The sequence below is a fragment of the Lepus europaeus genome, unplaced genomic scaffold, assembly GCF_033115175.1.
Source record: "Lepus europaeus isolate LE1 unplaced genomic scaffold, mLepTim1.pri SCAFFOLD_439, whole genome shotgun sequence".
NCBI classification, from domain to species: Eukaryota; Metazoa; Chordata; class Mammalia; order Lagomorpha; family Leporidae; genus Lepus; species Lepus europaeus.
In genome coordinates this window covers 62700-77112 of record NW_026909315.1, presented here as the reverse complement: position 1 = coordinate 77112, position 14413 = coordinate 62700, and the positions used below count along the sequence as shown (strand labels likewise).

General features: G+C 43.5%; 1 protein-coding gene across 1 annotated transcript in view; it reads right to left on the bottom strand.

The window, feature by feature from the left end:
- Window positions 1-1518: 1518 nt before the first annotated feature.
- Window positions 1519-14413, bottom strand: part of LOC133755402 (leucine-rich repeat-containing G-protein coupled receptor 5-like) — a 68621-nt gene continuing 55726 nt past the window's right edge. The window contains exons 7-11 of the mRNA XM_062185512.1: window positions 13044-13115; window positions 6431-6502; window positions 6224-6292; window positions 6012-6083; window positions 1519-1683 (exon numbers count right to left, since the gene is read on the bottom strand). Coding sequence (XP_062041496.1) covers window positions 1608-1683; window positions 6012-6083; window positions 6224-6292; window positions 6431-6502; window positions 13044-13115 — 361 coding nt within the window. The 3' untranslated portion in view covers window positions 1519-1607. The remainder of the gene's footprint in view (window positions 1684-6011; window positions 6084-6223; window positions 6293-6430; window positions 6503-13043; window positions 13116-14413) is intronic.

Sequence of the window (14413 nt, the reverse complement as noted above, 5' to 3'; positions counted from 1 at the left end):
TTTCAAAGATGTCTACTACAGAGAGCTTCTACAGAGGGATTACCTGCCCTCCACCACAGCAACACAAGAAGTCTATCAAGTGACTGTTTTTTATTTGTGTGTTTGTTTAATAAGGAACACTACAAATAATACACATAACCAGGTAGTGCCTCTCTTTCAAAGCAGCTAGTTCTCCTGGCTCAGTGTAAAACCATATTTTAGATATGCCATCATCGTTCAAGACACCAGAGGACTCCCTCCTTGGAGCTGCCTCTGAGCACCTTTTTTTTTTTTTTAATTTTTTAAATTTTTTAAATTTTTGACAGGCAGAGTGGACAGTGAGAGAGAGACAGAGAGAAAGGTCTTCCTTTTGCCGTTGGTTCACCCTCCAATGGCCGCCGCGGTAGGCGCGCTGTGGCCGGCGCACCGCGCTGATCCGATGGCAGGAGCCAGGTGCTTCTCCTGGTCTCCCATGGGGTGCAGGACCCAAGCACTTGGGCCATCCTCCACTGCACTCCCTGGCCACAGCAGAGAGCTGGCCTGGAAGAGGGGCAACCGGGACAGGATCGGTGCCCCGACCGGGACTAGAACCCGGTGTGCCGGCGTCTGAGCACCTTTTAAACATGATTTTTTTTCCCTTACTCCAAGGCATTCAAAGAAAAATTAAGTGTGAAAGGATAGATTTTAATACTATTTTGTCCAAAAAACTGAAGTGTTACTACAAGGAAACAGACTGATATTTTGTGAGGAGGAAGTTTTAAGGTAGAATTCCAAAATGTTTCAGGCATAAGTAACATCAATGGCACCTCAAATAAGACAAGTATGAAATTACTTCTTGGCCTTTTGGCTAAGATCAAGTGAAGACAAATATGTAACCTCCTCTTAAGATGACTATTGTGAAACAAACCCACCAACAAACTCAAGTCCCCCCAGATTTGAATGCAACACTATTCATTGGACATGCAAGTCTGGATGTTCTTTTACATTTTTAAAAATGTTATTTATCCACTTCATTTAATTTAAAGGATAGATATATAGAGATAGACAGATAGACAGACAGAGAGATAGATGGTAGAGAACTTCCATCTGCTGGTTCACTTCCCCAAATGTCCAAGATATTCTGGGCTGGGCCAGGCTGAAGCTAAGAGTCAGGAACTCAATCCAGATCTCCATGTGGGTGGTAGGAACTCAATTATTTAAGTTATGACTGCTTCCCCTCCAAGAGTGCACACCAGCAGGAAACTGCAATGGGAAGCAGAGACAGGACTCCAACCCAAGCACTCCAATATGAGATGCAGGTGTTCCAAGCAGCATCTTAGGTGTTTTGCCAAATGCCTGCCCTATGGTTATTCTTGTAAAAAAAAATGCAAAGATCAAATAAAGCCGGTTCACTGTTAAACTGGGTTAGAGAAAAAAATGCATATATAATAAATGCTTTACTGATACTATAGTACAATGAGTGATAAAATAATATTATCTATGTTTCCCAACTTTCTGGCCGTGCTACACAGTCACCCTTGTGTTTGCAGTAAAGGAAAGCATCAAATGTCTTGCCAGTGAACCACAGGGTAAACAAACCAATGGCCCTAAGAAATTTGAGTTTGGGTTCTTGTGACTTAGAAACTCTTTCACACATACATTTTCTGAAGCTTTTGGCAGACTGAAAAACTGGGTAATTCTTCTAACAGGTTGTAAGACAGATCTCTGAAAAACAGAAGGTAGAAAAATGGAAAATCTGTTACATATTAGTAATAAGGAAACATGCTTTGCTCCTCTTTTCCCTCCAAGATGTTCTATCTCCCAAAGGAAGATGCTGAACATTTATTTCCACGGTCCCAACAAGGAGCAGGTAGTCATAGGGTTTATTGAATTAACTAGTAGATCCAACTGTTTACTAAAATGTAACTGTTACATGTCTATAATTGATTTAAATAATTTACTTACTGAATTTATTTATATTTTGGTAGTGATGATCTACAATGTTATAGCTATTATCTTACTGAAATGAATACAAATTAAATTAAGTAATTGTGTCTTTTGTCTCTTAAGACCCACTCTATCTGCACAGCTATGAGAAATCATTGTTGGTTCTTTTCTAATCAATTTTAAATAAAACTCCCAGCAATTCAAAACATACTCCTAACTTTGAAATCAATCACTACCGGAGCAGCAGGGGCTGGGGGGAAAATCTACGAAAGTTTTCAACCCAAACTCAACAAATTACAGAATAACAAAGACATCTGGATATATTTATAGTATAATACAACTAATCCAAAACAAGCCATGGCAGTTTGCAGAAAGCTTTTTTGTTAAAAAAAAAAGTTGTTAGATAAAGTAACATAGATATATTTAAAAAATCTTGTCTCATGTTTTAAAAGTTATTAGCTAATCAACTAACACATTTTCATGCTTGATTCTAATTCCTAAAACCAGATAACCACTATGCACCTGAAAAATCCATGTTGTTTTCCAAGAGGTTTTTTATTCTTAGAATTGATCACTTCATTCTACTTTTATTGAATAAAAGGGATTTATATAGGAATAGAGTTCATTTAGTATATATAAATAGTTCAAATGAAGCTGTTTAAAAATGTAATTTTTATAGTTTATATTAGAGGTTTGAAAGACAACCCCCTCAACCCACCCCAAGAAAAACCCCACACAAATATACCTCGTTAACTGTGTTCTGTAACGTAGTTGGTTTACTCATCTCTACAGGTTACAAATGGGACATAGCCTTTCCAACATACCTTTAGTACAGGAGACATAAAGCCTTCTACACAAAGATGGAGTCTCACTGTCTAGCTACCTTCTACCTAATTATTGTTCATGGTTAACACTGACTAAGCACTTCTCATGTAAAGGCACAAAGTACATCCTTTTACTTCAATTGTCTCATTGAATCCTTGTGGCCACCTTATGAGACAGACACTAGTTACTCCATATGATATGAAATGACTTGCCTAAGATTGATCACCAGCTAGGAGGTGGGGAAAGCTACACGTGGTCTTATGGTGGAGCAAGTAGATCCGATGTGGTTGAAGCCTCTTCGAGGCAAAACCACCCACACACAGTGAAATTTCCTCATGTCAAGGTGGTCAGTGGATGGTTCCACTGAAGGAGAGGAGCTCTCAGACCTACATTTCCAAAAAGAGTCCTGGGATCTATTCTCAACTTCAACTAATTCTACTCAGTTGGTTGCTACACTGGCCAAAGCATTGATGTCTTTCTTAAGTCTTTTTTTTTTTTAACTTTTTTTTTTTTTTTTTTTGACAGGCAGAGTGGACAGTGAGAGAGAGAGAGAGACAGAGACAGAAAGGTCTTCCTTTGCCGCTGGTTCACCCTCCAATGGCTGCCACGGTAGGCGCGCTGTGGCCGGCGCACCGTGCTGATCCGATGGCAGGAGTCAGGTGCTTCTCATGGTCTCCCATGGGGTGCAGGGCCCAAGCACTTGGGGCATCCTCCACTGCCCTCCCTGGCCACAGCAGAGAGCTGGCCTGGAAGAGGGGCAACCAGGACAGAATCCAGAGCCCTGACCGGGACTAGAACCTGGGGTGCCGGTGCCGCAGGCAGAGGATTAGCCTATTGGGCCACAGCGCTGGCCTCTTAAGTCTTTTTTTTTAAAGTGAGAACATACCTGCCTTGCCAATCTTGCAGGGTTCTTGAAAAGAAGAACTGAATATTACAAAATGAAGTGCTTTGAAAATGGCATTATAAGCTGGCGCCGTGGCTCACTAGGCTAATCCTCCGCCTTGCGGCGCCGGCACACCAGGTTCTAGTCCCGGTCAGGGCACCGATCCTGTCCCGGTTGCCCCTCTTCCAGGCCAGCTCTCTGCTGTGGCCAGGGAGTGCAGTGGAGGATGGCCCAAGTGCTTGGGCCCTGCACCCCATGGGAGACCAGGAGAAGCACCTGGCTCCTGCCATCGGATCAGCGTGGTGCGCTGGCCGCAGTGCGCCTACTGCGGCGGCCATTGGAGGGTGAACCAACGGCAAAAGGAAGACCTTTCTCTCTGTCTCTCTCTCACTGTCCACTCTGCCTGTCAAAAAAAAAAAAAAAAAGAAAATGGCATTATAATGGCATTAATGTACTTATGCTCTTTCAAGCCTTTCAAATTCCAGCAGTAAATTTTTCTTTTTAAAGATTTATTTATTTATTTATTTGAGAGGCAGAGTTACAGAGAGAAGGAAAGAGGGACAGGTCGACCATCCACTGGTTCACTACCCAAATGACCACAATGGTTGGAGCTAGGCAACTTCGAAGCCAGGAGCCAGGAGTTTCTTCTGGGTTTCCCTTGTAGGTTCAGGGTCTCAAGTGGGCCATCTTCCACTGCTTTCCCAGGCCATTAGCAAGGAGCTGGATCGGAAATGGGAGCAGCTGGGACTCAACCCGGCACCCATATGGGAAGCTGGCACTGCAGGCCGAGGCTTAACTTTCTACACGACAACACAGCACTGACCCCAGAAAGAATAACTTAAGGAGAGAAGAATGATGTAAAGGATCTGCCAAAGATAAGAGCTAACCTTGACTGTGAATTTACACTTCTCAGGTGCTGCCGTAAGTGGCTGACACAGACTCATTTCACCCTCATGATGATCCTCCGAAGGAGCTGCAATGGAGCCCCGGAAGGGATAATGACTTGCTAACGGTACCTTGCTGATAAACAGGGGAACTATATCTGAGACAGAAAAACAGACTTCAGAGCTTTGCTCTTAACTAGTTTGCCGGTTGGCCTGCATTCACCCTGTCGTAGGTAGGAGTGGTTTACCAGTCAATAGTGAGACAGAAGCAATTTATATACTAGTTTCTTACCTATTAGTTACATCATGTGAAGTCATGTTACTGAGCCAGCTTCCTCAAGAAACCAAGACAATCATAACTATTCTGAGTATGGTTGGCAGAATTCTAAGATCGCCCCCAAACTTCTACCATCTGGTATACACATAGTTTCTTCTAGTTACTCAAGAACTGACTATATTTAAAATGGAACTCTGCTACTTTCTTGCAGTGTGATTTTAACAAATGTACTTAACTTCCCTAATTCTGTTTTCTCATCTGTATCTAAACCTCATGGGGTCATGGCGGGGAGGGGGGAGGTGTGGGATGAAGAAGAGGGGGTTTGTATTACTCCCTCCTCCTTCAGACTTGAATGACTGATTCCAAGGCTACCAGCAGTGTTACTGCAGCTCCATGTCACCGATCAGCTGGAATCTGAATTAACCTGAGAGTGTGGGGATGGGCAAAGCCAAAAACACTGTGCAGTCAGCAAGCATTCACATTCTTCTGCTTAACATTTGTAGCTCTGCTTCTAGGTGAAGCCTGTGGTGCAATTAAAGGCATTCAATGTCGCAGGTACCTACTATGTAAGTACAACCATGGCAAGAGACCATGGATCTTTTCATTAAGTCCAAACAATGCTGTAGGAGATACAATAGGTCAATGGGAATTGAGGGAGAAGGCTGAAAATGAAAGGCCAAAACAGGGTTCTTCAAATTCCTACAAACAACTTTCCATAAAACATGGAAAATATGGGGGGTGGGGAGGAACAGAGGTCAGAAGTCAGTAGAAATAACATATGCAAACTGTTCAAACTATCAGGTAAACATTAGAACATGACACCCACAATTACGCTGGAAGAATATCTGGTCACCTTTATCAAGGTTTGTGCAAGCTTGGTAACTCAATTTTTCATTTTGGCATCATGTTGGATTGTTATTTTGTTCTGCTCTGCCAAGACTTTAGAGGGGGAAATGAAGTTATTTTGGCTTGTCCATATCCATTTTCTAAAAGGAAATGTGTACTGACTGAAACTCGAATGGGAGACTGGGAGTTGGAAACAAAGGGGATGCTGCTGAGGTTACGAGGTCATCACAGGGAGCGTGGACCAAAGCGGGGGAAAGGAGGACTGACCTCCTGGAGACCTGTAAGGAAGGCACTTTCTCCCCTTTAAAGGACTATTGAAGTAATGTCTGCCATTTCACCCCCAGATGGAAGCTGCCTGTTTACACAACATTATTGCCTTACTGATACGCACAGCACTTGGAGATTAGGTAACTGGTCACAGACGGTTTGAGGAAGAGAGGAGATCTGTGCTCCAGTTAAAGTCCTGTTGAAACACAAACCAGACACAGTTCTTTCATTCAGGCATCACACAGTGACAGATTTTGATTCACTGACGTCAAGGCTGATCAGGGTCTGGGGCAACGTATGGTCTACGTAGAGTCAAGAGCCTACTCGGGTACTTACAGACTCTCCAGGTTCGCAGTTCCAGTTAAATCAGGAAATTCAGTTATTTGTGAGGCACCATTCAAAGTCCTAGAAGGGGGAATACATGATACTGGGAGAAGATTCTAGAAAGGAGTAATATTTGTTGCTATTTTCAAAGCACTTAAATCTACAATCTGTTGGTCTCTCTGTGGGAGACAGTGATCTACAACAGAAATGGAAACTCACAGTGTTCTTAGTTCAGGTAAATGTTGAAAAGCAGATCTTCCAACAAACTGAATGGGATTGTCATAGAAATGTCTGAAAAAACCCAAATACCAATGTCTTAGTATAAAACTCAAATGATAAATCAGTATCTTCAAAAATATCAACAAATACATTAAAAGTATTTATATTGTTTTGATTATACAATACTATATAACAGTCCTGATTACTTGGTTTTATGTGAACTTCAAGCATGTCTGTTTTGTTTTGTCTTGTTTGAGGAGAAGAGAAGCAGAGACAGACTGACAGAGAGACAGAACTCCCATCTGTCAGTTTACTCACTAAATGCCCACAGTGATCTGGGGCTGGACTAGCACCCAAGCTAGGAGTCAAGAATTCAATCCACTGCTCACATGTGAATGGCAGGAACCCAAATGTGTCAGCCATCATTGCTGTCTCCCAGGGACTGCATTGACAGGAAGCTGGAGGCAGAAGCCGGAGCTGGGAATTGAACCCAGGTACTCCAATATAGGATGAAGGTATTTTTAAAAAGATCTTCCTGTCTGTCTACCTACTTACCTATCTATTTGAAAGGCAGAGTTACAGAAAGAGGGAGAGGCAGGAAGACAGACATCTTTCATCTGCTAGTTCAGAAGCCAGGAGTCAAGAACTTCTTCCAAGTCTGCCACGTAGATGCAAGGACCGATGCATTTGGGCCATTTTCTGCTGCTTTCCCAGGAGCATCAGCAAGGAGCCGGACCAGAAGTGGAGCACCCAAGATTTGAACTGGCATCCATATGGGATGCTGGCATTTCAGGCAGCGGCTTAACCCGCTATGACAGGGTGACATTGGACCCTGGATGTGGCTATCTAACTGGTATCTTAATGCTAGACTCCCTCAAAATTGACTTACAATATAAGGCTTTTGGTAAGAGATTTCTGTGACATAAAATTTTAAATTTCTGTCAGCAAGGCCAATGTGAGAGATAGTGACTAAGGAGAAAAGCAAGTGAACTGAGTGGAATTATGCTTAACTTCCTTTGCATCCAACATCTGTTGACTATCCAATGAATGGCAAAAAGGTGACTCAAGGTGCTAGTAGTTGTATCATTAATTAAAGAAAGGTGAAGTCCAGATCTAATGCTTTTAAAACACTGAATTTTTAAAATATTATTTATTTATTTATTTGACAGGTAGAGTTACAGACAGTGAGAGGGAGAGACAGAGAAAAAGGTCTTCCTTCCATTAGTTCACCCCCGAAATGGACACCACGGCCAGAGCTATGCCGATCTGAAGCCAGGAGCCAGGTGCTTCCTCCTGGTCTCCCATGTGGGTGCAGGCGCCCGAGCACTTGGGCCATCCTCCACTGCCTTCCCAGGCCACAGCAGAGAGCTGGACTGGAAGAGGAGTAACTGGGACTAGAACCTGGAGCCATATGGGATTCCGGCGCTGAAGGCAGAGGATTAACCAAGTGAGCCACGGTGCCGGCCCAATGAACTTTTTAAAAAAATTTATTTTATTTGAAAGGCACACTTACAGAGAGGCAGAGAGAGAGAGAGAGAGAGAGAGAGGTGGGAGGGGAGAGAGAGAGAAAGAGATGTCTTCCATCTGTTGGTTCACTCCTCAAATGGCCGCAATGGCCAGAGCTGAGTCACTCCAAAGCCAGGAGCCAGGAGCTTCTTCCGGGTCTCCCACATGGGTGCAGGGTCCCAAGGACTTGGGTCATTTTCTACTGTTTTCCCAGGCCAGAGCAGAGAGAAGTGGAGAAGCCAGGATTGGAACCAGCACCCATTTGGGATGCTGGCACTGCAAGTAGCAGCTTTACTGGTTACGCCACAGTGCCGGCCCTTATCTCTCTCTATTAAAGTTTATTTCTGCTAGTCAAATGTTACCATAAAATCCACAAGAGGTTCTTCAAATTTTTGAAAATGAGCTACTCAGGGGTTTTTCTAATTTTCTAATTTCCTTGAATTAATTACTGCTCTTAAAGGAAGATGTTAGCACTTAATATTTTGGGGGGGGGGGCTGGCACTGTGGTACAGTGGGTTAAAGCCCTGGCCTGAAGTGCCAGCATCCCATATGGGTGCCGGTTCTAGTCTTGGCTGCTCCTCTTCCGATCCAGCTCTCTGCTCTGGCCTGGGAAAGCAGTAGAAGATGGCCCAAGTCCTTGAGCCCCTGCAGCCACGTGGGAGACCCGGAAGAAGCACCTGGCTCCTGGTTTTGGATCAGCACAGCTCCAGCTGTTGCGACCATCTGGGGAGTGAACCAGTGGATGGAAGACCTCTCCCTCTGTCTCAACCTCTCTCTGTAACTCTGTCTTTCAAATAAATAAGATAAATCTTTAAAAAAAATATTTTTGGGATAGGGCCAACTTAGCAGGTAAAACTGCCACCTGCAGTGCCAGCATTCCATAAAGGCACGGGTTCAAGATCCAGCCACTCCACTTCCAATCCAGCTCTCTGCTATGGCCTGGGAAAAAAGTAGAAGACAGCTTAAGTGCTTGGGCCCCTGCATTCATGTGGGAGATCTAGAGGAGGCTCCAGGCTCCTGGCTTTGGATTGGCCCAGCTCTGGCCATTATGGTCATTTGGGGAGTAAACCAGCAGATGGAACATTCTCTCTCTCTCTCTCTCTCTCTCTCTCTCTCTCAATCTCTCTGCCTCTTTGTAACTCTGCCTCTCAAATACATAATAAATCTTTAAAAAAAATTTTTTTGGGGTCATGTGTGTTTGGTTGAGTTGCTCCTTGGGTGCCCACGTCCCATATCGAAGTGCCTGGTTCCAGGCTGGGCTCCTCTGCTTCTGACCTAGCTTCCTGTTAATGCATATTCTGGGAGGCTTCAGATGATAGCTTAAGTACTTGGGTCCCTTCATCTATGTGGGAGTCTGGATTGAGTTCTGGGTTCCTGGCCTCTGCCTGCCCAACCCTGACTATGGTGGGCATTAGGGGAATGAACCAGTGGATGGAAATTCTCTCTCTCTGGCTTTCAAATAAAATGCAAATGAATAAATTAAAAATTAGTTTTGTTTTACAGATGTTTTCAATGTAATATTATTTGAATTGTCAGTCAATAGAGCCCCACATATACTTCTTTTTTTTTTTTTTAAAGATTTATTTATTTATTTGAAAGTCAGAGTTACACAGAGAGAGAAGGAGAGGTGGAGAGAGAGAGTTCTTCTATCCACTGGTTCACTCCCCAATTGGCCACAACGGCCAGAGCTGCGCTGACCTGAAGCCAGGATCCAGGAGCTTCTTCTGGGTCTCCCACATGGATGCAGGGACCCAAGGACTTGGGCCATCTTCTACTGCTTTCCCAGGCCATAGCAGAGAGCTGGGTCAGAAGTGGAGCAGCTGGGACTTGAACTGGTGCCCATATGGTATGCCAGCACTGCAGGTGGTGGCTTTACTTGCTACGCCAGAGTGCCGGCCCCCACATATACTTCTTAGCTGAGACAGCCTGCTAGTACAATTAAATTCAGCAAGTATACATGTTTTTAAGATTTATTTATTGACTTGAAAGGCAGAGTTACAAAGAGAAGGAGAGGCAGAAAGAGAGTGAGAGAGAGAGAGAGCAAGAGAGAGACAGAGAGAGAGACAGAGAGATCTTCCATCTTCTCAAATGGCCTCAATGGCTGGGGCTGGAACAGGTAGAAGCCAGAAGCCTAGAACTCCATCCATGTCTCCCACAGGGTACAAGGGCACAAGCACTATGCTGCTTTTCCCAGGTCATTAGCCTAGCAAGTGCCTGGCTGCTCCATTTCCGATCCCAATCCCCGATAAAGTGCTTGTGGCCATTTGGGAGTGAACCAGCCAATAGAAGATCTCTCTCTCTCTCCCTCTCTTATTCTGTAACTGCCTTTCAAATAAATACAATAAATCTTTTTTAAAAAGTTCATGGAAAATATGCATTATCTTTTAATTCAATATTTTCACATGAATTATTTAAAGTATCCTTATAGGCCTATGTTTTTCTGGCCTAGCCATTATGATGCTAGTTGAGACACCTGCATCCAAATCAGAGTGCCTGGGTTGGGTTCTCAGCTTCAAGTCCTGACTCCATGCTAATGTGCACTGTGGGAGGCACAAATGGTTGGGCTCCTGCTATCATGCAAGAGACCAGAATTGAGTTCCTAGCTCCCAGTCTTAGTCCCTGGCCATTTCAGTTATTTGAGGGCATTTGGGGAGGGGGTGTGAACCTGTGGATGGGCACTCTCTCTTTCTGCCTTTCAAATTAAACAACAAAAAAAATTTTTAAATGGACTTTTCTAAATAATATTGCACTGTCTTTTAGCTATACTATATACCTATATGTATGTAACTGTGTTCATGTACATGTATGCATCAGACTGGGAAATATGAATAAATATGCCTGTGTATGTAAGACAGAAGTACCACATCTACAAATAAGGAGTTTTAATGATTTCAAGAAGGAGCTCTTTCACGTGCTAGAGGGAGATTAAGAAAAACTTCCTGAAATGACATTTGGAATGGCCCTAGAAGACAATTTCAACAAGTACAGCAGCAAGGGGGTGGGATCAAAGGAACAAAGGAAATCAGGAAAGAGCTTTGTTCCGTGAACATAGCATAGTTGGTCTAGTTTATGGCAGAGGACAAATGAAGACAACTGTGGGGAACAGTTTGGGACATCTGGCTTAGGCCATGTTGTGGGGAGCTGTAAATGTCAGGGTAAGGGGTTTTGCATCCTGAATGTATGGTTCACAGCAAGAGAGCCACAGGATGGATGTGAGCTTCCAGGGAGATGATTGTGTCAATGGGAGAGAGAAGGAAACCATTGCAAATCAGAATGTAATGGCTGGCAGAGAGGCTGGTGCAGTGGGTATAGAAGCCTCTGCCTGTGATGCCGGCACCCCACATGGGCACAGGTTGGAGTCCAGGCTGCTCCACTTCCAGTCTACTCCCTGCTAATGTGCTTAGGAAAGTAATGGAGAATAGCCCAAGTGCTTGGGCCCCTGCACACATGTGGGAGATCTGAAAGAAGCTCCTGGCTTCTGGCTTCAGCCTGGCCCAACTCAGGCCATTGTGGTCATTTGGGGAGTGAAACAGTGGATGGACAATCTCTCTCTTTCTGCCTTTCAAATAAATAAATAAGTCTTAAAGAGAGAGAGAGAGAGAGAGATGGAAACAAATGACAGGGCAGGGAGAGGGAGAGATTGAGGCAGAAAGTGGGTGCTGTTGGTCCTCCCCAGGGAGTATTAGCAGATCAACAGCACTGGGACTGAAAGGAGGGAGAAAGACAATGCAATTTGCTAACCTCTTAATATGTAAATCTCCCTAACGATGATGAATGTTTATTGGTGAATATATATATATATACATATATATATATATAAAGATTTATTTATTTATTTGAAAGAGTTATACAGAGAGAGAAGCAGAGACAGAGAGAAAGAGAGAGAGAGAGAGAGAGATCTTCCATCCGCTAGTTCACTCCTCAATTGGCTGCAACAGTGGGAGCTGTGCTGATCCAAAGCCAGGAGCCAGGTGCTTCTTCTGGGTCTCCCACATGGCTGCAGGGGCCCAAGGACTTGGGCCATCTTCTACTGCTTTCCCAAACCATAGCAGAGAGTTGGATCGGAAGTGGAGCAGCCGGGACTCGAATTGGCACCCATACGGGATGAGATGCCGGCACTACAGGCGGTGGCTTTATCTGCTAAGCCACAGTGCCAGCCCCTGGTGAGGCAAAATATTCCCAGAACATTTAAGAAACACTGAATAGTTATGTTTTGTTTTGTGTTGTTCGTTTTTACAGTTGTCAGGGCTCATTGGACTCCAGCTCATTTGTGACAAATAACACGTGGTTCTGGGCAGCCCCTCAATCAAGTTGGCACAGGACTCAACATCTACCAAAAAGTGCCCCAGAATTCTGTACAACTCTCCTCCTCCACATTGGAGAGTGAGAACACGTGTGACCCCTAGGTCATTGCTATGCCTCAAACATGCTTTGGACAGGTGTGAGCCAGCCTAATATGTGTATATTGTCAGCTTCCAAATATCATCAATCTCAGTCAGTGCTAAATTTGAAACATAAAATTATTCTTTGCTGTTGTAATGCTATTTTATTCTTGTACAGCATGTAAATTCTCAAATATACCTTTATGGAACACCTATGACTTTCCTAAATTACATTCTAGTTTGTATAACTGTGAACTCAATGCTTAGGCTTAATGATGAATGGATATAAAGACTTAGCATGAAATAGTGTTTTCTCCACCTATACCACCAATTTAGGCTGAAATCTGTTGTTAGCTTCCCAGGTTGTATATAACATTTATATTTCTAGTATACTTGGGTTCCTTGAAGGACTGTGTGTACTTGATATTGACCTTCTAAAAATCAGTTTTATTCCTTAGAAAATAGAGATAATCAAAAGACTTCATGAGATTATTGTGAAATGAGACAAGCATCTGAAGATATCAAGCATAATGCAACACATGTAGTAGATCCTATAAAAAGAATCTGCCAAAACCAGGCAAAACCACCTCCATGCACGTCTCTGCATAGATCCTTACACTGATGAGACAAAACCCAGGCAAATATAGAACATTCACTGATCATACTTCAAAGCACAAGATACGTTGTATTTTGGCTGGAAAAACCAAAGCACTATGGTCACTTACATTGTAATAAGAGAAGGGTTACCTACAAAGGCTTTCTCAGGTATCGACCTGATATTGTTGCTATGAAATCCTCTAGAAGGAGAGAAAAAAACAATTTATAGAAATGTATTTATTATTTAACAACTCCCCTCCATCCTGCGGCAATAACAAGCACCTTTAGTAACCAGAGTACAAGGTAAAATTCCTCTACTCATCTTGAATCGTATATGTCCTCATTTACTCTCTAGGAGAGAAGGAAATCACATACTGTCTTCTTTAAAGAGGAATAAAGGGTCTGAAAATAATAATTGCACTTTATAGAAATGTACTGTCGGCCGGCGCCTTGGCTCAACAGGCTAATCCTCCAACTAGCGGCGCCAGCACACCGGGTTCTAGTCCTGGTCGGGGTGCCGGATTCTGTCCCGGTTGCCCCTCTTCCAGGCCAGCTTTCTGCTGTGGCCAGGGAGTGCAGTGAAGGATGGCCCAAGTCCTTGGGCCCTGCACCCCATGGGAGACCAGGAGAAGCACCTGGCTCCTGCCTTTGAATCAGCGCGGTGCACTGGCTGCAGTGCGCCGGCCGTGGTGGCCATTGGAGGGTGAACCAACGGCAAAGGAAGACCTTTCTCTCTGTCTCTCTCTCTCTCACTGTCCACTCTGCCTGTCAAAAAAAAAAAAAAAAAAGAAATGTACTGTCTAATGTCATAAAAAGAAAATCCATCTTAATATCCAGTGGAGCACCACTGTCCGGCAACCTGAGCGAGTGGGAACTATCTGTGGAGAGAGGATTACGATCACTCCTCCTGACCCCATTTAAAGGGAGAAGAGAAAATTGACTTAAGCTGCAGCGAAGTAGAGATTTTAGTAATCTCCTTATTTGGACACAATTTCCTGACTCTAAGGAAGGCACCCCAGCTCAGCGACTCGTTCTCATCTGTTGGTGCTAATGTCGTCTGAAGGGCAGAGGGGCAGAGGGGCAGAGTCAATGATTGCTGGGCTTGTGTGGCCTGGGGGTTTTGAGGAGCAGGCTTTGAGCTACCTTCTGAGGCAGAACCCTGGAGGTGTTCCTTATAAACAGCTTCTCCTGTCTACCTCCTTGGGCTATAGGTCTTATTTTCCACTGTCAATGGAACAAGGCTCAAGGTTTATTTTCCTTTCCAAGTGTTAGAACATTCCTTACATATGTTATTTATATTTTTAAGAGCAAAGTAAAGCTAATCCAATCTTCTCATATAAAAGACAACATATGTAATGACTGATAATTAGCTTTTCTACTAAAAATCATATTTTTTAAAATAAATAAGATTCATGGACCATATTATAAAGAATATTAAATAACATATTTGGAAGTATCCAGTACTGTGCAGGGCACATACAGTTTTACTCATCCAATT